At 38.7% G+C, this 22,446-nt stretch overlaps 1 protein-coding gene across 8 annotated transcripts in view; it reads left to right on the top strand.

Moving 5' to 3' along the window:
* Positions 1-7,854: 7,854 nt before the first annotated feature.
* The window catches only part of FNDC3B (fibronectin type III domain containing 3B), a 277,903-nt gene continuing 263,311 nt past the window's right edge, over positions 7,855-22,446 (top strand). For 6 of the 8 annotated variants that reach the window (XM_014535302.1, XM_014535303.1, XM_014535301.1 and 3 more), the window contains exons 1-2: positions 7,864-7,885; positions 12,999-13,137. In XM_014535302.1, coding sequence (XP_014390788.1) covers positions 13,023-13,137 — 115 coding nt within the window. In that variant the 5' untranslated portion in view covers positions 7,864-7,885; positions 12,999-13,022. Of the gene's footprint in view, positions 7,886-12,998; positions 13,138-22,446 lie in introns of all 8 variants that reach the window. The other 2 variants (XM_005860876.2, XM_005860873.2) reach the window with 1 other exon arrangement.

The following is a 22,446-nucleotide window of genomic DNA, read 5'->3' as shown; positions in this document are numbered from 1 at the left end:
ATTGTGGAGCCCTGCACTGAATGGGAGGTTTGTGAGAAGTGGTTTCCCACCAGCACACAATGCCGCCTCTTGGCAATGTAAATACACATTCCACTCAGGGTCAGGCTCACAGTGACTGGCCAGAACGCCCTTGCAAAGAAAGAGGTTTTAGAGTTCCATTTATTTATAGTGGCCAGTGGAAAATTAATATGCCTGTTAAATCTATTTTTAAAATGAAAGGAAAGTCTCTAATCTAACAGTGTTTGCTGAATGTAAATCAATTAGTTGTGGCATATTTTGATTTTGCTAATTCGTTGCTATAGGAAATGAATTTCACCATCATACTAATTATTTTGTCTATATTTGATACTTGAGGTTCTCATTTGAAGAGCTCTCCTTATGCCTCAGAAAACTCTTTTTGGGTTTTTTAATGAAAGACTAATAGGCTGTGGCAAAAGAAAATAAATTAGTGACCCTAGAAAATACTGGATCAAGTCTTCTGCAGACTTAGAATGGGCTCATTGAACAGTAAGTGAAGGTCTGCAGATCAGAGCAGATAAGATTCTTACTTGGGAATGGCAACACAAAATTATTTGTTTTTATTTCCTTGGTTGATCATTTGCTTTGAATCCAGGGCATAAGTTTGATTACAGGAGAGACTGACCACCTGATGGGCCTGGATTGATTGGGGTCAGGTCCCTCCCTGTCCTGGAGTTCCCTGGCAGTCCCAGCAGGGGAGTACTTGGCCCTCCACAGTCATGTTCTTTCCCCTCCAGCCCGCTGCTTATTTCCCTCAAGATTTTACTAAATGAATATGTTTCACCAAAGTGCTTTATAGAGTGTAGCATAAAATCCTGGAGAGAGCAATCCATGCTAGAATTTGGATACCTCTTCATTTGGATCAATTTGTTTTCTGTTCAGAGACTGTCAGGTGAATTGCGATGTACAGAGTGTAAGGGAGAGACAACAATCTTTGTCTATAGAGAGTGAATTTAAAATGTTCTGTTTTTACATCTAAGCTGTTTGCTGTGTGGTGCTGTGATTCTCAAAGTGTGGTGATGGGGGCCCTTGGGTATTTCTGAGACACTTTTGTGGGGTTCGTGAGTTCATAACCCTAAAATGTTAATTGTCTTTTTCATTCTCATGTTTCTGAGTTCTTCATTAACAGTAACTGAAGTATATGTTTTGTGTCTTTTTTGCTTTCACATAAGGAGAAATAAAAAAATTGCATTGGAGAACATGTATTTTGTAGCAGTTGCAGTTTGAAATTATTTTTCTGGAAAGATTTTAAAGCCTGTTAATATAGATCTTAAATTTAGAACTTGTATGATTTCAGCACAAAAGAGTGTGTCTTGCACAGAGCAGAACCTAAATAAGTATTCATTAAATAAATGAAGGCAGTCCCCTTACATTTTCCTAACAAATTATATTAGTGTCATTAATGATGTCATCAATATTCATAGGGAATGTTTAGAATATAGGCAAGCACCATGCTTTCAAACATTTAGATTCATTTATTTACTTATAAACCATGAATATACCAATTATCATTTTCATCTACTAAGACAATGATTTTTTTCCTTGAAAGAAAGAAAATGTTTTTTTTTTCTAAAGAATTCCACAGTTTTGTGTTTTCATAAATGTTTGCCTGAATTAGTAATGTGGGTGCATACATATCTTATTTTAAAATGTAATTGTAATGGGCTCATATGAAACAGTAAATAGATGTGCCCTTACATGATGTGTCTTTGCACCTGCTAATTTGTTTCTTTATGAGTGTTGTCATCTCCTGTGAATTTTCTGTTTCAGTACCTTTGAAGCTCTAAGGAACACCTGGTATTTGCTTTGTGTTCATTCACAATAAATGAAATACAGAGCTGCTTATGAGAATGTCATCAGTTGTCATGATTCTTCAAAAAATAACTTGTTATAAAAAACATGCGTATAAACTGAATTTCAGTGTATCATATACTATTTTTATTTACCCTTCCCCAATAGGGTTGTAGGAAAGAATCAGATATTTTGTTTTGAAAAAATATTTGAGCCAACATCTAAAATTAGTAACTACATGTCAGAAGTCTTTGAAATACATATTTTAGTGTATATTGGATAAAACATCAGTGATGTTTAATGGTACAGATTGTTTTCCTTATAATGAGTGTTTTATAATGTCTATTCAATGAAACAAAACCCAGTTTGTAAAATATATGATTGAATTTTATATGAGCTGATTAAAGAAACAATTCTAGTATCCTACTGGCTCATCAGAAATAAAGATTAAGGCAGGGGGTATGTTTGGAAGACAAATTTATCTTCTGGGACACTTAAGACTAGAAAAGAGGCCACAGCTGGGAACCCAAATTTAGATATTGGGGCTTATCTCAGATGAAGGGTTTCATAGAAACATGGAGTCTGTTGACTATGTGGTTTTGTCAGAAGTGTCCAGCGTGGATTCTGTTTTAGTTCTCGAGTATAATATTTTACTGTAGTGCTGCTTAACCTCATGCCTTTATTTCTGGAATCCTAGAATGCTAGCTAGTACTGTGTCTGGCACATAGTGGGTGCTCAATAAATATTTGTTAAAAACAGTGCATGATTATCTTTGCTCAGTCAGGTCTTTGTTTGATACTATTTTAGTTAAGTCTTTTCAGCTAAGTCCTTTTTTGAGATATTGAAAATAATAGAATCTTGAAACCCTTTGTACCAGAGACCTTGTTCTAACAGTCTTCTCATCAATAGCTTGCTAAGCTGCTCTGCTTTGTGAAGTAATTTTGCTTTTGTGTTTAATCATGGCACACCTCATTAAAAATCACCGTGGAGGGATATGACTAGTTATTTATAATTTGTTTTTTTGCTGTTTTTTTCTCTCTCGCTTTTAACCATCTGGACTACATGATAATAAATGATAACCTTCTTTAAGCTACTTTAAAAAGTGTTTTAGAAATCATTAATTCTGTATATTGGTAAGGATACACCCGAAACTCACAGCTGTTGCCTTTGTATGGGGGAACTGGAGACTGGATAGTAGGGAAAATTTACTTTCATGGGTTGTCTTTATTTTTTGAATTTTGTTCCACGTGCTTGTTTTATCTAATTTTTAAGAACTCACTGACCTGTGCATTTTTCATCACCTCTTCCACTTCTCTATTTCATTGCCTGATGTTTAGATGTTACAACTAGCTCATTAAGAGCATTGACTTTCTTACCATCACTTTCTGAGACTCCTTGGCCAAATCCCCAGCCTCTCTCAACCTTAGTTGCTACATTTGTGAAAGTGAAATACCATCTACTTCACATGAAGGTTGTGGGGCCAGGTAAGAAAGAGTCCAGGTGCTTCACACAGCCTTTGCCCACCTGGCTGAAGGAACGGCTTCGGAGCTCTTCCTGCACACCTTTCTCCAATAAAGGGTGTTATGCGTGGCTGTTAGGGTACCCAAGTGGTTGCACATAGAGGGATTTAATTCATAATAGATCTCTAAAAGCAGAGCAATAAAAATAATATTTCAGATTTCATTAAAGAGGAATCTAGAAGTCATGTTAAAGCATCCTACTACTGCCGCAGAAACTAAGACACAGAGAGCCTATGCAGAAATACCTTGAACCACAGCCCTGACTAGCAGTGGGACCTTCCGTTCTGTGGGGCTCCAGGAAGGTGGAGTGCCAGAGGGCTGATTCTGGGCAGGAGAGCATGTCTCCTGACTTCCCATCTCATCTCTTTCTACCTCCCCATGCATCTTGGAGGTAGATTGGTAGGAAGGTGGGAAGTCCCAGACCTGGAGGGGGCTTAGAAGAGACTTTTCTCAGACTACAGTTTTCAAGACTTTTTTTTTAAAACATGGTATAGAATAAGATATAAAGAAACAGCCATACAATTCCACATTTCATTGAAAATACAGATTTTCAGTTATTCTCGTCCTTAGATAAAGTGTGTGGCAAAGTTAGCCCGGATATGTTTGAAAATAAAGGCTCATAGCTTTGGAATGTTTCCTTGTAGATGCTAGACTTTCATCATTGGGCGTCAGTGAGATTTATTGTGCTGAGTGTACCTGGAGCCTAGTTGTAAAAAAAAAAAAATCTAATCACGTCTGCAAACTTCTTAAACATCATTTAAAAACAATGAACAAAGCAAATGAACTTTTGGTTGGTAAACTTTTTTTGTAGTTGCACCCCCTTTTCCTTTTAGTTAATAGTATTTGCAAAACTGAGCTATTATGCGTGGGTATAGATCTGAAGTCTAAAGATTGTGTATATACAGTGATGTAATTTTTTCCTTTTAGTTTTTATGTTTCTTTAAAAATTTGGGGGATATTATGGGGCTATGGAAGCAAACTGTATATTTATGGAGAATTATGAATGTAGCCTTAGATTACATACAATATTTACATATAACTCTTAGATATGTAGAGTCCCCCACCCCCCCTCAGAAAATAATGCCTTCCTAATATGGTAATTTTGAGTTCAAACATTACATGCTTTGCCATTTAAGGAAAGTCTAATTGCAGCACAGGGAATATAGTCACTAATATTGTAATAACTATGTAGGGTGCCAGATGGGTACTAGACTTAGCAGGGTGATCACTTCGTAAGGTATATAACTGTCTAATTACTATGTTGTACACCTGAAACTAATATAGTAGTGTATGTCAGCTGTAATGGAATAAAAAAGCATCTATGGATTCTTGAAGGCAGGGCCTTATACATTAGCCTATGGCATTCCTCTTTGCTCTCTGGAGCACAGCCAACAATTCTGTTTGTATGTGTTGCTTTACTATTGCTTGTTATCTATGTTAATCCAGAGTGGTGGTGGTGTGTTTTTAATCTAAAAAACTCGATTTTACAGTATTTCTCTGTGGATTTAAACATTGCTACCTAAGTCTCCTGTGTTTATAATTGGGTGCAAAAAGCAAGAATGTTTTTAAGGTTAAGAACTTTTTCAGACAACTGTGATTTAACTTCACTAAAGAACCCATATCAGACAGGAAGACGAATTCCAGACTATTTGTGCCTCAACCAACCAGCTGGGTGCATACCTCCAGGTACTGCTCATGTCTCAAGAGGTTTTTCTGCACGAACAGCTATCACCACTCCGTCTTTCATTCAAGTGGCAAGCCATGGCAAGCGTCTTCCAGCTGTATAGAACTCAGCTGTAAAATTAGATTTCATTGGCATGAAAACACGGTGATTACCGGCACTATTTGCTCAATATCTTCTTTTTTCAACGTTTTACTTACATCCTCCCTCTCTCTTATGCAGAAGGCTCTGGTTATATTCATACAAGTAAGAGAAAGTAACAAACAGGTTTTAGAATTTGCATAAACCTATTTAAAAAATTTAAGCTTTAGTTTAATTTGTGTTAACTAAGCATAATAGGCAGTGCTGTTTGAAACAGTCTATTAACAACAGAAAGGAACCTTAAAGGCTGATCTATAATTTTGTGATTTTATAAAATAAGAAATTAATAGCTCAAGTTTAGAGCTAATTATTGGCAAATCCCCAATTAGCGCTCAGATTTTCCAATACTCGGTCTTGGGGTCTCTCTACTTGTGCTTTAAAACAAACAAACAAATCATAACACACTGGTCCTTTGAGCTGTTTTTAGCCGAGGGGCTGTGAAAAATTCTGATAAAAATCCTTAGTCTCTCTCCATATCCTTTTTTGTACCCTTTATTTTCAAAAAAGCAAAGGCCAGTGTTTGTACTAAGCACCTTTCCTCATGGTTACCCGGAGTGTATGGAGAGGCATGAGTGGAGGGAAAGCATGAAAACCATCCCAGCTTTCTCCTGTCCAGTGGCAGTGCCCCGAATCGGGTTCACAAATGGCCTCCATGGTCAGAGCCAGGGTCAGGGCCACAGGCACTGGCTTAGTGTTACAGGGAAGGGAAAGAAAAGCTACTCCCACAGAAGCAGGAGGTGACAGAAAGTCAGGTGTGTGTTGATGAATGAGCAGGTTTTTCTCAATTTCAGAAGTAAAGATGATACACAGTGTTTCTATTTTGTCTTAATCTTTTTTTTCTATTGATATGATTGGTGTTTCCACAGTTATTATGGAAAGCTGTTTTAGTTTGCTCAGAAGGCTGGATGACAACGGTTGAGTTTCTAGATCTTGAACTATTAGTCAAGGGGTTTACATTTCAAAACCAGCATGCAACAGTAGATAATCTGATGAGGACAATAAAATAGTAAATGATACTTTTACCTCTTAGTTGTAGGAATGTGTACAACTTTTTCTTGTTGTTCTCTCTCTTTCCCTCCCTCTTTATCTTTCTCATTCTTGCATAATAGAGCTTAGAAATGAAGAAAACACTTTGGGAAGTTCTCAGTCCTGTGACTGATGACATAAGTGCATAAAGGCCACGTGTATGAGAGGAGGTTCATGAAAGCAGGTTCTCTTTTATTTCTCATGCTATATGATTCTCTGTCAAATTTTGACTTTTCTGCATTTCTCTCTCTCTCTTTTTTTTTTTTTTTTTTTTTTACCATAGCTAGGACAAGTGTAAATCAGTTTCATAAATTTTTGTCATAATAAATTAAGTTCCATTAGGCTTAGGTTTTGTATTGAAAGCCATTTAGAAACTTGTATTCATTCATAAAGCATTAGTTATCTGGTAGTTAAAAAAGGAATGTAGTAATTTCGTAGTAACCTGGCCCACAATAGATTTTCACTATTAGAAGTCAGTTGGTATTTTTAATAGAAACATACATTTTCTTGAGGTATGAATCAAGCTATGATTTTGCTAATGTGCCCATGACAATATTTTTTCTCAGGCTACAGAACTCACATGTAGCAAGCAAAATTTTCAGATGCTGTTTAGATTAAGTGAAGGTGACTGGTTAATCTATATTTTATTGGAAAAGATGCAAGCCTCATGGAATTACAGTTAACTTTAGTGTTATGAATTCTGAAGATGATTTATTTATTAATATTTATTAGTTTTTTAAATTTAGTTAATTGTTGGAAGGTCTCCGTAGTTGATGGGTTTCCATCCATTTCCCATACATCAAGGAAACCCCTTTGTTTTTTTGCAAATGCATTTGGAATTACAGAATGGAAGCAAAAGTTCAAACTGATCATATGCATTCTTCTGATTGGTTCCCTTACCACATTTACCTTTTAAACATTCCATGGGATAGTCTGGAAGTCAGTAAAAGCCACATAAGGATGTAGGTGAAGCGAGCTTGGGAACCTGTGCCTCAGTGCTGACCTGAGATTCAGTTCAGGGAGTCATCCTCTCCTGTGCAGCCTGCTGGGCCAGCTCCTTTAGTTCTCGTGGTTAGACTTTGTTCCTTGTAGTGTTGTTACGTTTCTGTTTCTTTTTCTCTTGTCATCTGAAACTAATTTGTGTGCTGTACTTCTAGCTCACGTCCTAAGTTAATGTAAGGAAGTTTGGGTCACCGGCCCATGGAGTGAGGACCAGGACATTTTGTTACTAATTTGAAGGCCAGGTTCACAGACTTAAAACCCTCCCATCAGTGATTAGGCCTTTGGTTTTTTTTTCAAGTTAGAAATTCTTCCTAGTATATAATTGCTTTTTCTGGCCTTTGGAAATGGATCTGCAGTTCTCTCCTGAGAATCAGGTTTTTCATGAATGTTGGCCAGTATGTTTCTTCGTGTAGGCTGGGGCCAAAATACCATGGAAAACCTTTTCAGACTTGGAGTGGGGGAAGGAAAGTAAGAGGAAAAAGTAATAAGCCACTTGCCTAGAGTAATGTAAAAACTAAAGACCCTTTGTGATATTCTTTTAAAGTAAGGTGTTCTTTAAAAGCTTTGGGGCATACTTGGATGGAATTGAATGTCTTACTAACACTGAGGATCTGTTCATTTTGTGTTTCAGAGAGCCCCGCCCCCACCCTGCCGTTAGTGCAGGCGTTCATTTAGTAGTGCTGGGTCTTGCTCACAGGTAATGAAGGTAACAAATAACTTGCTCTCTCTGTGGAGGGAGGGAAGTCAACCGCAGCACTCACGTGGCATCCTTTCTCTGTCAATCAAAAGAACAGAACTGGCAGGGCATGAAGCAGTTGTGGTTTTAGTGTTAGGATGTGTGGTTAGAGGGAAAGGTTGTGAGGGCCTGTGGTTGTTACCAGAGTCTTTGAAATGGCAGTATGTATGGGTAAGAACAAAATAAAGAATAGGAGTGAAATCTTGGAACTTTGGGTGATAAAAGAAAAAAAAATCAGAGGAATAGAAAAAGGCATTGTAATAGAGATAATCTTTATATTTGTTCTGATTAGTTTCATAGCACATTTATTCTTTATTTGTAAAGTACAGTGGTTTAAAGAATGGATTCATTCATTATAAGGACTCTGTTGTGTGTGAGGAGGACAGTTGTGGATGTGGTACAGCCTTGGATAAAATGCATGAGTTCTGGGGTAGGTTTGGCCAGATGTATATCTGTATACATCTGTCCAGATCAGAAGGGACCCAGACCAGGAAGATGAGTATTTTGTCAGGCTGGTTTCTCCTGAGACTTTCTGACTGAAATGAGAAACAATTACAGCTCAGTTATCCAGAGATCACACTTCTCCACTCAGTGTCCCTCAGAGCTGATAATCAGCAGGTGGTCCAGGACAGTGGTGTGAGGCACAGGGGGCATTTCTGAGACCCCACGGGAGACCGATCCTCTCTGTGTGTGCACAGAACTGACACACTGGCTTCTGAGCCCAGGAATATGTCAGACAGCAAATTTAGGATATGGCCCTCAGATTTAAGGGGGTGTGGATTGTGGTGCTGCCTAATGAGGAAGAGAGAATAAAACATACAAATTACACATAACTCAAATTAGGGATGAATTTCTCTGGATATGTTAGGTCAAAATGCTTCAAGAACCCTCTAGTACCACATCCTGGCACTATTGTTATAAACAATGATCCTACATCCCTAAGAAAACATAATGAAGTAGGAAATGTGGGATTTCCATCCATAATCATTACAGACCAAGTTAGTTTGGTTCTTAGAGTTAAGTATTTGGTAATGAAGGTAACAAATACTTAACACATTCATAGCTTTACCTTTAAATTTCACTTTGAAAGTATTGTCAGCTTTTTCGAGTATGTCTCATTCTCTAAGCATTGGGGTTGAGGCACACCTGTTGCAGTTGAGTACACCTGTAGTTTTTGTCTAGATTACCAGTCAAAACAGAGCAGACTCACTTTTTTGGGGGAGCTGTCATTGAATGATTGATGCATGGTAAGCCTTCCCAAGTCTCCTGGCCCAACCTAACCTTTTATTGTCAATGTGAGGGACAAGTGGTTTTCCCAATTTACAACTTGAAGTTTGACTTTCTGTTTGTATTTGGAAAACCAATTACTTTTTCTCCCTTCATTAGGGAATAACCAAAAAGATACTATTGTGTGTCTTAAGTTTTATATTTTGTATCTTTTATAATTCTTCCTGCCTTTCCCCTTGTCCTTTCTATAGTCCATGGCACTAAATCGTTTCTGTTCCATGATAATGTGAGAACAGGTGGGGCAGGGAGTAGCTTGTTAATAGCTGGGCATTATCTTGCCTAGAGATAATTTATTGCTTTTTCTATTTCTCTCTTGTGTTCCAGGCAAATGAAAGTATCCTCTGTATGTGCATGGAGTGTAGAAATTGGTATTTAAACATTGTTGGCTGTGTAAACTATATGAACCTCTTACCTTGTATTCCCATCAGGATAGTCTGGTTTACCTTTGGTGGAACTCTTAGGGCTTAGGAAACAGGCCTTGTATTTTAGCAAGCTGGTGGCCTAGGGAAAAGCAGATCAACAAATTTGGTTATAAGGAGTGAGACTCATGCAGGGTTCACAGTGGCTTATATTCACTTAATTCATTTTTCCATTTTTCTCCTTAAAGGTGTAGTCATTGGGTGGCTGATTGAGGCATTACAAGTGTATGTTTATAAGTACCCATTGTAAACTTGTCTAAGGAGTGACTGTGCATATAGTGATTGTGACTTTAAAAAAAATGTACAGTTCTCCCAGTCTCTTCCTCCCCTGGTCCAATAATCTGTAATAATCTCTGCACATTTATGAGGTAGACTGTCTAGTAAAAAAAAAAAAAAAAAAAGGATCCAGGCTTTCTTTTTTCTTTTTCTTTTTTTTTTTATGGCACAGTTACCCAAAGTTGCCTATATAGTTTTCAAAAGCAAATACAATTATCTATTTGTGCCAGTGGACTTGATTTCTTTAGGGTTTTTTTGCAACTTTGTGTGGGTCCCCATACTCTCCCATCCTATGTATACACTAGAGGCCCAGTGCACGGGATTCGTGCGCTGGTGGGGGGGTGTGGCCTGGGGGGATTGGCCACTGTGGGAATGGCTGGCTGTGGACCTGCCCTCTAAGCAGCTGTTCCCGGGAGCGCCGCTCATCCCAGTCAGCTGAGTGGTACTCCCACTGTGGGAGTGCACTGACCACCAGGGGGCAGCTCCTGCATTGAGCATGTTCTGTCGTTCTGCTGTTGGGTCGCTGGGCTTTTATAATATAGGATGAGACATAGGTGGGTCTACTGGCCTATACCCTATGCTACCTTGCACAACCTGGAGTTTAACTTCCCAACTTGAACTTGATACCTGTGCTTAAGAGTGCTACCTACAGGGGTTAGATGGTATATCTTATTAATAGCAAGTCCCATTGTTTTAATAGGATGGCAACTAGAAGGTTTCTTAAATTGAAATCGTTGGTGTGAGACATAATGTTGGTGTTGAGACATTCTTTAATATTAGGGGCAGGGGGCCAGGGATGCCTGGATTTTACATCAGATCAAAATTATCTCTTCCTACCCAGTTCCTGTGGTCCCTGCCCAAGAAACAATGAGTAATAGGAACAAAATAGCATTGTTAATTTAATTTGAATCTCAATCCCCAATATTGAAAACTACAGTTAGCTAGGTTGGACCAATTGGAGCATGAGTAGCTTCACCTCAAAGCAGGTTCTGACTAAGGACCTCCATTCCACCCCACCCAAAACTTGTGTCATTATTTCCTGCCCTCCGGCCCTAATGTAAGGACCTAGGGGCTGAAAGGACCTAGGGGCAGCCCCTGAAATCACTTCACTCCTGCTACTTTATTGGGTGGAAAAAGAGAGAGCAGGTTCCACCATTATGCTTCTCTGTGAGATGACCAGGACTGTCCCACGTGGATGAGGGCTTTGGCACTTGCTACTGTAATAGAGAAGGGAGAGGAGACAGAGCCATCATCTGTACCATAATCTTACCAGCAAATACCTTAGGACTCTTCCTTGGGGAGAAGTGAGGAAAAGGTAGAAGTGAGCATGAAGAGCTTCTTCACCTTTATCCTCAGACCACTAATTTAAATTACTGCCCTGCTTATCCAACCTGCAGTTTTGAAGAACATTAATTAAAACATTACACTTAAGAAATAGACCTGTGTAGTATCATCAATCTGAGGAAAAGCAGCCATTCTTTCCTCATGCACTAGTAGAATAAGGTATGTTAGAAAAGAAATTGAAATGGACCTCAGTACTCTATCATTTGACCTATTCAAAATCAAACAGTGATGTCATGATAGTGTCAATGGAATTGTCTTAGTTAATTTTATTGTGGAAGGATCTGTTTCCTGCATCAACTTTTGTAATTTTATTTGCTTAGGAACTGAGTAATTGCCTCATAAAACAGTATGATGGTACTATTAACACTGAATTTTAAGACCTGTTATTATAGAATGTGCTTCCCTGGTTGGGACAAGACTTCACTGTTCGGTACTTAAAGTAATTAGTTTCTCTAAATGGGGTTATAATGAATAGTGTAAAATTTTACCAATTTAAAATAAAAAGTTTACAATCTATTGGGTGGCTTTTATGCATCATTTGATATTTTCAGGGAAGGAGTTTCTTTTCAATGGGATTGGGGCAGTATATTTAATGTTCAGAATGGAGGTTGTTCAAAATGAGGAGAAATATTTTATTTCTATCACACCTAAGACAAATCTGAGGCCGTTATTAAAGGATTTGCCCCACTGCTGTGCCTGATTTGGATATCGAGTATTAAAAGACCATGGAATTTGAAATTTTGGGGGACTTCGTTATGAATGATAAAAAATCTAACTGAACTATATGACAGTGGGTTTTTGAATTAACTTAAAATAGTGCACATGTGTTTATTGGTTTATTGTTTTTTGTCTATGCTGTTAAAAAATTTTTGTGCCATAAATTTTAGCCATAACTGAAGAATATGTAAATACTTGTGAAAGAATGTTATAATTTAAAATAGGAATTTATTATTTCCCTACTGTTGTATTGAAAAGCTAGATATTGGTGGCAAGTACCATTATGAAATGAAAGTGGGACTTGTGTTGTTTTGGATACTTGTGTGAAAATTGTTTATTCTGTTGAAACAATGGAATCTGCCTTTCGGCTCAGTTCTGCACAAGGTGCCATGGGTAATCTGAGCTACAGGAAAGTTCAAGATGTACACAAGTGATAAAGATGTAAATATACAGCAGGCTAAATTCAATTTAAGGAAATGACGGGAGAGAGATAATTAGGAGGATGATTAATTACCAAATTAATGGCAAGGTCAGAAATTGTAACAATTGCAGTATAGGTGGTTAACCTTTGTTTCTTTGCTGGAATTAACTGATTATGTACAGTATTTTGATCCAAATAAAAGGGAAAAACCGTCCTTATAGGCCAGTTGACCTTTTTTTCTATGATTACCTTACATCTAATGATACCACCAGTTTTTGTTAGACACTTTGCCTTTTGAAAACATCATCTCATTCTATCCTGAGAAAGATCCCTGGAGTAGGGTAGTTACTATTCTTCATATATTTTTAAAATGTATAGATAAATGACAATGTTGAGGCATGGGAGGTTGCATTCACATGGCTGCTTGGAGACTATCTGTGGTCTTCTAGTTCAGACTCTTCCATGTACTTTAACCCTCCTTGGCCTGACGGGAATATAATACCCTATCATAAAATAATCTGAGTTTCAGCTGACATCAATACAGAGCACTTAAATTGTTGTAAGCGGTGACACTTTGTGGTCCTGAGTACTTTTTAAAAAAATGGTGGTTCTTTTGCAGGGAGCCAGTTGAGTGAAGTTCTCCATGAATGTACGTCACAATGATGATGACCGACCAAATCCCTCTGGAATTGCCACCATTGCTGAACGGAGAGGTAGCCATGATGCCTCACTTGGTGAATGGAGATGCAGCTCAGCAGGTTGGTGTAATAAGAGGGAAATTTAAGACAAATTAAGGGGAAAACATTAACCCAGTAATTGTTTTGAGGTGGAAAAATCTGTGATTTTTGAACATGAGTAGTTTTAGAGGTAAGTGCTTTTGTTGTAGAATTACTATATGATTTTTTAAAACATGAGAAATTGTTGTTTTTGAGAACAGCAAACCTTACCTCATCCAGTTAATATTCTCGAATATAAAAAAAGTCTCATTTTTGAAATGAATCATTTTGAAAATATGCACAAGTCTTTGGAATAAAATGTTACTCATGTCATATATTGTGCTTTTGCCTGGTTTGCCTGGTTGGCCAGAGCAGGACACTGAGAGTGTGGGTCAGGTTTTGACCTTACCCAGAGGGTGACTGGCCTTGACAAGATGCAGAGGTTTCTGTGAGTCCACCCTGGCTCCTAGAGCAGGCCTTCCACGTGTAGAGCTTGTTACTCAACATTACAGAACAGACAAATTATTTTTGAACTCATCCATGTAGCATTTGGGGAAAAATTTAAACAGTAAGTAAAATTTTTGTAAATTTTTAGAGACTGGACTATTCTGATAACATTAAATTTGTCTTATTGACTACAAAAACTGGGTTTGCTTAGTCTTACACTAACTAAATATCATTTTGTCTTTGTGCAGTTTTTTAGAACCACAAAAGTAGAAGTCTTTGTTCTATGATAAATAGAATTGGAAACAGTTGCTTAAAAATATTTACCTAAATATATTAATAATTCAAATAAGTTAATCAGTTATTTTTTACATCAGTATGTTCCCCTCACCCCATCTATCATAGCACAATAACACTCTTTACCTATCATAGTATGTTAATATTTTGTATATATCTCTTTTGGATCTGATTTTGCTGCTTAATAATTTGTATTTTCTTCTGCATTAGACTGTGAATCTCTTAAGAACAAGGAGCATCTAATAGGTGCTCCATGAACATCTGTCCGTTGAATACATTTCATTTCTTCTTACTAGTGATGCAGACATCTCCCTTTTGACTCCTTAGTCTCCCTTTCTCTCTCTCTCTCTCTGCTGGATCATTTTCATCAACATAGTATAATGTCTTTTATCTTAAACACATGAACAACTACACCTCTCCCCACCCACAAAACAAACCCCCCTCCCTTGATTCCACATCACCTTACCACCTTACATCTCTACTCCTCTGACAACAGAACCTTTGTTTCCTTATCTCCATTGCCTTTCAACTCCAGAGTCCACACCTGGATCTTCTCACCTTTGCCTACCAGTCTGTTGGCTTTATCTCAGGGTCATTTCTGAAACCATACTTTGCCATGTCTACCTTATTTCCACCACCACTACTGGACTTAGGCCAACATCTCTCACCAGGATAGGACAGTCCTTCTCACTGGTCTCTCTGCTTTTATTTTCCTTTTGCTCCACCAGAAAGTTTGCCACATAGCAGTCTTTCGAGTGATCTAAAAACATACATTGTGTCATGTCACTCCTGTTAGACCAGTAGTAAAATCCAAGTGTGTATCCTGGCCTGTCAGCCTTCCATGTTTAGTCCTTGCACCGCCCCCCACCCAACCCCCCCCGCCTAACATTTTAAAATTGATTTTGAGAGAGAGAGAGAGAGAGATCTCAATCAGCTGCCTTCTGCACGCGCCCCAACCAGCAATCGAACCTGCAACCTGGGTATGTGCCCTGACCAGGAATTGAACCCACCATCCTTTGGTCTGCAGGACAATGCTCCAACCAACGGAGCCACACGGGCCAGGGCCCTTGACTTTCTCTTCATCGTTCTTCCACTGCTGTGTCCAGCCACTCATGGTACTCAAAGTACCATGAATGGTTTCAACATGCAATGCTTGGTCTCCCTTCTTTTCACTAATTAAAAGAATATAAAAAGACTTAGAAAGCATCTTCTGTCTCCCAGATGTAGTCCTGTTTGCTCATGTACCTAGGACACCTGAGACCTCCTATCCATGTTACTGGGTAGCATTTTAGTATTCTGATGATTTCTTCCTCATTTCAGTAATTCAGTTTGCACAGAACAGCCTTTTATAGATTATGAACCAGCATACAGAGCCCTTAGTTATAGAATTATTCAATAGTCAATAATCTCCTTTGCACCTGGAAATGACTAAAGACTGGATTTCCTCAGAAGGCCTTGTGGCATTCCCCTACTCTGTGTATCTACCTAATTAGAAGCTGCTTAATAACTTTGGTTTATAAAATCACATTTTTAATTCATCTGGGACTTTTTCTGTAAAGATAAAAAAGGGAAAATCTACCTGTTCTATAAACAGACAAATACCAAGCTTTCTCAAACAGGGTACACTTACTCTAAAAAATCTCATTGGGAGGAAATGTTTCAGTTTCTAATTAGTAAATATGTTTGTGCTAGAATTATTAAAATTTATAAGTTATGTGGGCCAAACTATGTGGGCATTAACCCTAAATTTCCCATAATAGGTCATAATTGTTAAGTGGGCAGAGTGTGTTTGGCACATCTCTCAGCAGGACCAACCTAAGGATTATCACGCGTTGAGGTTGCCTCTGTTGCCACTATGGCTCAGCCTGGGCAGTGGGTATGTGCCTGATGGTTTTCTTCCTCTTTCTGACCCAGAGTCCCCACCCTGTATCTCCCTTATTTCCTCAAGCCTCCTAACATTTACCTTTGGCCTAGTTAAGTGTGGCCAAGTCCTCTGGGCCTGTGTGTGGAACCTGGGCGAAGACACAAGGGGAAAACTGACTCAAGGAGCAAGCAAAATCAATGATGGAGAAATGCCAGACAGGAGGTAAAGAAAGAAGAAAGGGGTAGGGGTCACCAAAAGGGCAAGGAGCAAAGGTGAGGGCCCAAGGATCCAAGAGTGTTGGACTGTGTGAGTTCTGAGTGCTTGCCTGGGGCATCTGTGGGTCTTTGCTGCCTGCTCTTAGGAGCCCGTGTGGTGTGCTGCTCAGGGCCTCTGTGTTAAAGGATCAGGGAGGGCACCAGACACATCGGAGAGAATGACCTGTTCTAATGTTTTCAGAGGCTTTTACTGTGCTGTGCCTCTGAGGCAACACCTTTTCATCTTAACAAGGACCTCTGGAGGCGCAGGGTTATGGCTTCAGTGATGGACCTTGCAGGCATTGTCCAACAGACCCTTGGGGGAGGGGTGACATTTTAAGGGAGGCCGCACTTGAGCCACCTCGCAAAGTAGACTGTTGTAAAGAGCCACCCTCTGCCTCTGCATTTGTTAGGAGTCCGTATGGTGAAGCTTACCTTGTCTGTGTTTACAGCATTCTTAATACTTTGCAGCTGTGCAGAGGACATTCTAGTTTCTGTGTATGCAAAAGAACCACCACAGTTATGAGAAAGCTCTTCCGTCCCCACAGCCGCTCTCCTGATCTCTGCCCTGTTGGTTAGAATTTAATTAGTATGAGTTCTTGGCAGGCTTCTCTGCTCTGTTCTGGCTCTCAAACTAAGAGACTGGTAATTTTCATTGACCGAAGTCATGTGAAGTTTTTGAGTCATGTGAAATTGTCATTTTATATAGGTAGCAGGAAAAGGAGGGTTCTTTGCTTAAAATGAAAAGCCATCCTCATTATGAATGAAGATTTAAAAAAATATATATTACCAACTAAATAATGAGCAACAGCAGCAAGAACAAGCATAATATGGACAGAGAGCAATTTAACAGCTTTACTTAATGGCTTTATGGAGATAGTATATCCGCTTGCTATGTAATTCACTTATGTAGAGTATACAATTCAGTGGAATTTACTCTGTTCACAGAATTGTGCAACTATGACTACAATTAATTTTAGAACATTTTAATCAAACTAAAAAGAAATCCTGTAGCAGTCTCTCTCCATTCCCTTCTCTCCCCAGTTCCTACGCAACCACTAATGCTTTCTGTCTCTGTAGATAATTTGCCTACCCTGGACAGTTTATATAAACGAAATCATTCTGTGAAATAAGATTGTAGCATGTATGAGTACTTCAGACCTTATTTTTTGCCAAAAAACATTCCATTGGATAGATATACCACACACGTTTTATTTATCCACTTATCAATTGATGGACGTTTGGGGTGTCTCACTCTTTGGCTACTAATAATGCTGCTGTGAACTTTATGTGCATGTTTTCATTTCTCTTGGTTATGTACCTAGGAGAGAAATTGAACACTTTATTTTGAACTATTGTTTTTTAAATAAAACACCTCTGCTTCTCACGATAATTTCTTCTACTTTGAATAGATAACACAGCTAAATAAAGTTTGCATCTCTTACTATGCTTGCTATATTATTCTTGAGTTATAAAAAAATCAGGTTTTGACCAGAGTTTTTGTGTGTGGCAGTATAATTTATAGTGCATGCCCTCTGGTAATCAAGAATATCAGAGCCTATGTTGACATTTTCAGAACCTAATGGCATATTAATTAAACTGTCTTTGACTTTTAGCACATCTTGGAGATTTAAAAATGTAGCAGCTAATTTTGAGCATTAAAGAGTAAACATCAGTCCAATTTCCAACTTTTTTATTGGTTTTAATAATCTCTGAGGAATAATTATAGCAGCCACTAGTTAAATAAGGAAATTATTAGGTTCAGAACAGAAGTGTTAACATAGCGTTTCTTGATTTGCTAATTTAATCTGTGACATTTATAACCTTCAGGAGGGTGGTCACATGCCACTTTATATTCATTTTCTTCCTTTTCTTCTTTTTTTGTTAATCCTCACCGAGGATATTTTTTTCCATTGATATTTAGAGAGTGGGAGGGAGGGGGAGAGACAGAAAGAGAGAAACATTGATGTGAGAGAAACGCATCCATTGGTTGCCTCCCGCACTGGCCCTGACCGGGGGTGGGGATCAGACCCAAGCCTGGAACCAAGGTAGGTGCCCTTGACTGGAATCGAATCTGAGATCCTTCAGTTCATGACTCGATGTTCTAACCACTGAGAAAATCTGCTAAGGCACTATTCTCATATTCTTAGTGACTCTTCTCATGTATGTATTGATTAGGGGCTGTGGGGTGGAAATAGAATTAAATGCCTCTTGGTCCTCACTAGCTAGCCTTTAACACATCTTAGAGGGCACGTAGCACATGTTTTGTTTGTCATACTTATGTCTCTGTTTTTCTTTTAAACGTGCAGAATATTGATTGCTAATGAGTGTTCCTTATGCTTCTTCAGGAAGTAGCTCTCCTTAAATATAAACAGAAAGCTTGTCTCTTCTGCCATCTCAGGATGGCATGTTAACAAGCTTGCCCTGGAAGACAGGAGGTTAAAGTTGCCTCAGCCATGCGCAATTCTCTTGACTTTGCCTATTCCTGTTGCTCAGCACTTAGCATGTCATTTTATTGAGAGTGAGGTTTTTCCCCCCTTTTGTTTCTTCTCTTTGAAAGTCTGTGTTTCCTCTGGACAGAATACACAGCCAGACTTTTCCTGGAGTATTCTTTGGACTACGCATTTCCAGACAGCACATTAAACATATTAAAACTTTCCACGTTCAGGTGGTGCTCGTCATTGGCGTGTCTTTTACATCAACTGTGCTTCTCCTACTAATCCAGTGACCTTTTCTGTTCTGGTTGATATCTTCTTAATAACTCTTCCCCTGACAGCTTCCTTCTTGCGTTCAGTAGTTCAGATCCTCTCACCACACAGGTTTACTCTTTAAACACACAGATAGCCACTGTGTCAGAAGGACCCGGAAAGAGTTTTCGCTCTCAGTATGGTGTAGAAAAATGAATAAACAGTTCTTGGGAAGTTTGCCCAGGAAAAAGAAGGATATTCAAATGAGAATGGGACTGGCAGTTAAAAAGGAGGCTTTAGCTTTTGCTGAATGACATAGAACAGCTCCTTTAATGATAGAATCCTATTTAGAAGCTGGGGCTTGAAAGTAGAAAGAGGCTGGTCAAATGTTGGGTTTGGAAAACCAAGTATGGGGAAGCTCAGTCTTGGGTCAGATTCTTCGGCATCAAGATGTAGAGAAATGTGTAACTTGTGCAAATGTTGAAAGAAAATTATTATTGCAAACTACCTTCCACATTCTCTACCACTCAAACTTATAAAGACCTCTGGTGTCAAGATATTGTCAGTCTCTTTGAGATTTAGAGTAGAAAAAAGGATTGAGGGGGTAGGACTTATGACTGAATTAAGGAGTGACTGAATAATAGATTTGTTCATTTTAATAAGCATTTATCAAATGTCTTCTATGCCAGCATTGTATAAGGTGTTGGTGACACAAAGATGAATAAGACACTGTTCTTGCCATAAATGAATGAGCAATCTAATTGGGGAGCATAATGTCATTTAATACCCAAGGGGCTGTATTTACATATCTCTGGTGCTTGGATTGGGGAATATAATAGTGTCCTGGGACCACAGAGGAGGGATGGAGCAGGGAGTGGGATAGGCAGGCAGCACAGACCAGGTTAGGGAAAGTGTCTGTGGGGAGGCTGAGTGTGGACAGAAGTGAACTTGAAGTGAAGTCTAGGACTATTATTCAAGCTTTGCATGTAATGTAATCAGTTTCTGTTTTATGAAATGAGAACAGTCTGTAGGGATAGCATACTTCAGTGGAGAGCTAATATTAGTGGCACCCTGAACAGACTATATCTGTACATTCTATGATCTCTTTTCTATAATCTTTTCTATTCAGCATTGTTGTTAGTGAATCTGGCTGTCCTCTGGTACATCCAGCCTGGGGTCCACCCTTGGCCTCTTGATGTCTGTTCCTCAGAATTACTGAGTCAGCAGACGTTCAGACTGTGAGCATCCCTCAACCGGAGTCACAGTCCAGCAGCACAGGCACCACCCCTGCCTCGAAGGGCCTCCTTTTGACTGTGAAAAGGGTGTGAGTTTATCCCGGTCGGTAGTCTCATTTTACAATCCTCTCTGCCTTGTGTTTGCCAAAATTCTGTTCACTACAAAGGCTGCCGAAAAGGCATAGTCTATGCATAATCTCAGTCTCATAAAGGAAAATGTTGATGCCATATTATCAGAGGGTGTTGTTAAATTTGGCACCCACAATAATTACGACATATGCCATATAATTATGACAGCTCTGAGCTGTCTGGGTTGAGAGACACTTCAGAATTTAATTAGCCGAAGGCAATAATAATAAGATACAAGATGTAGTCAGTATCCTTCAAATGGTAGAAATTGAGCTGCCTTCAAAAAGAAGAGGATTAAGGAAAAACACTGGCGTGGTAAGGTTGCACTGCAAAATAATGGCAATTTTAAACTCCCCAGTGGTTTTATCTTTATGATTGTTTTCAGCGTGGTGCACTCTTTGTCTAGTTGCACTGTAAACTCTGGGAGAACAGGGACTGTGTCTCTTGTTCACACTTTGCCTGGCGTCTGAGGTAGCATTCAGTAGATCCTTCAGAAGAGATGAAGGATGAATGAAATGAACAAATTCAGTTCATCTGAATCGGGGCTTGACGTCTATGTGGTGCATTTGTCATACAGGCTTTTAAAAAAACCTTTATAGGTAACAAAAAAAAGTGCCAATATTTAAAAATTGGAAGATTTACATACAGTTTTAGATCTCTCTGTTTATCTGGAAAACCCAGAAGATCTGATAACACGAGGCTAGTCTGCACACTTAACAATTGTCTGGCAGAAAGTAGCAGCTGCTGCTTTAGTTGGGGAATGTCGTCCTCAGTCCCCACTCTGTGCTCTTCACTCCGTTTCCCAACTGGCCTGGGCTCCATGCTCATCTGAGTTTGGAACCGGGAAATTGTTAACTTTTTTTACCTTTGAAATTACATCTTGTGTTCATGCATGTTGTGATTTACATGTAACAAAAATATTTAAGATTTTTTTTTCTGGCACACTCATGTGTATCACACTGATGAAGTGATTTTAAGCCTCCTAGTTTTCTATTTTCTTTATGACTTGTAAAATGAACTAGTGTGGGCTTTGGTCCACATGGTTTTGTACAAGGGTGTCAGTTATGTCTTACAAGTTAGGGCCCAGGTGTTGTTTTTTTTGGCCTCAGCTCTTCAGTGAACAGTATTTGAGCCCCTAAACAGTGCCATATTGAGCCTCACCAAAGCATAGGAAGGGCAGAAGGAACAACCGGGCGCCTTGGTTTTAGTGTTTACAGACTAGTTAGGGGGCATTAAACACAGATGCGAGGTATCAGCGTTCCAAGGGCAGAGATGCAAGTACTTGTGTTTATAATCTTTTTTACAGTTTCCAAGAATCAAGTCTTCTAAGTACTTATTGAAATAGAATTTTTTTAAAGTAATCTTTTCCTGGCATTACCTAGAGGAGGCATTTTTTATGTAAATCACTTCTATATTAACTTTCTCCTTGAATAAAATTAAATTTGGTAGGCTCCAAACCTCTAATTTCTGTTATTTTTTTTTTTTTGAAAATGTGTATTGGTCACACTGAATACAATGTGATAGCCATTGATGTATCTCATAGTGCAGTAAAAATATACAGACCCACACAGAGGAAGAAAAGATGGGGCAGTTCTTCATCCAGAATGTGTTAACACATATGTTTGCACATAATTGTTTTCATGTAGGCAGACTCTGCTCTTTTTTGTCTAAAAATATGACTACATATAAATTATATATGTTACACTTCAAACGTGACAATAGTGATCAAACTGCATAAACTTAGTAACATTAATCTCTAAGATCCAGATGCAATTGCCAAAAATAAACAGCCTGCCAAGGAGCCAATTGTTGAAGTGACACAGTGTTGTATCTAGGTGATTTGGGGTTTAGCTACCTTCAGATTACATTAGTTTCTTCATTTTAATTGGGATTGACCAGAATTAGGCCTCTTAATAATCTTTTGGTCAGCTCTACTGTAAAAATGTTTAGCACCATCATTAACTGGAACAATTAATTCGACCCTGCCTCTCCTGGATCCACTCTTTGTTGCTGATTCTTTGCTTCTTGCAGTCGATGTGCACTTGGATAAAAAGGACAGCCTGCATTTAGAAAATTACTTTGCCAGGGTTTCTGCTTTGCAAATCATTGGGCAGGTAAATGGAGATAGCAGAGAACTGGGGGTCTAGTTTTGGGGGCAGGTTGACTAGAGACTATTTATATCAGTCAAGCTGTCTTTAGGGTTCCTGTCCTATTATTTTCAAAAAAAGGCAATCAATTTATATGAGTCAAAATTTATATTTGGAAAGAGATGGACTTGTGCTGTTACCTAGTTATCTTACTAGTACATGACTTTTAATATTTAGGAGGGGTTGTTAAAAAAATCTTCCAGAATTCATCAATGAAGCATGTTAATTCACTAAAAAAGTTCCTTTGGTCTTTATATTGGAACTAGAGGCCTGGTGCATGAAATTCATGCGGGG

This window comes from Myotis brandtii, unplaced genomic scaffold (assembly GCF_000412655.1).
Source record: "Myotis brandtii unplaced genomic scaffold, ASM41265v1 scaffold1423, whole genome shotgun sequence".
In the NCBI taxonomy this organism is placed as follows: Eukaryota; Metazoa; Chordata; class Mammalia; order Chiroptera; family Vespertilionidae; genus Myotis; species Myotis brandtii.
Note: the sequence above shows the minus strand (reverse complement) of the source record. Positions and strands in the feature narration are given on the sequence as shown.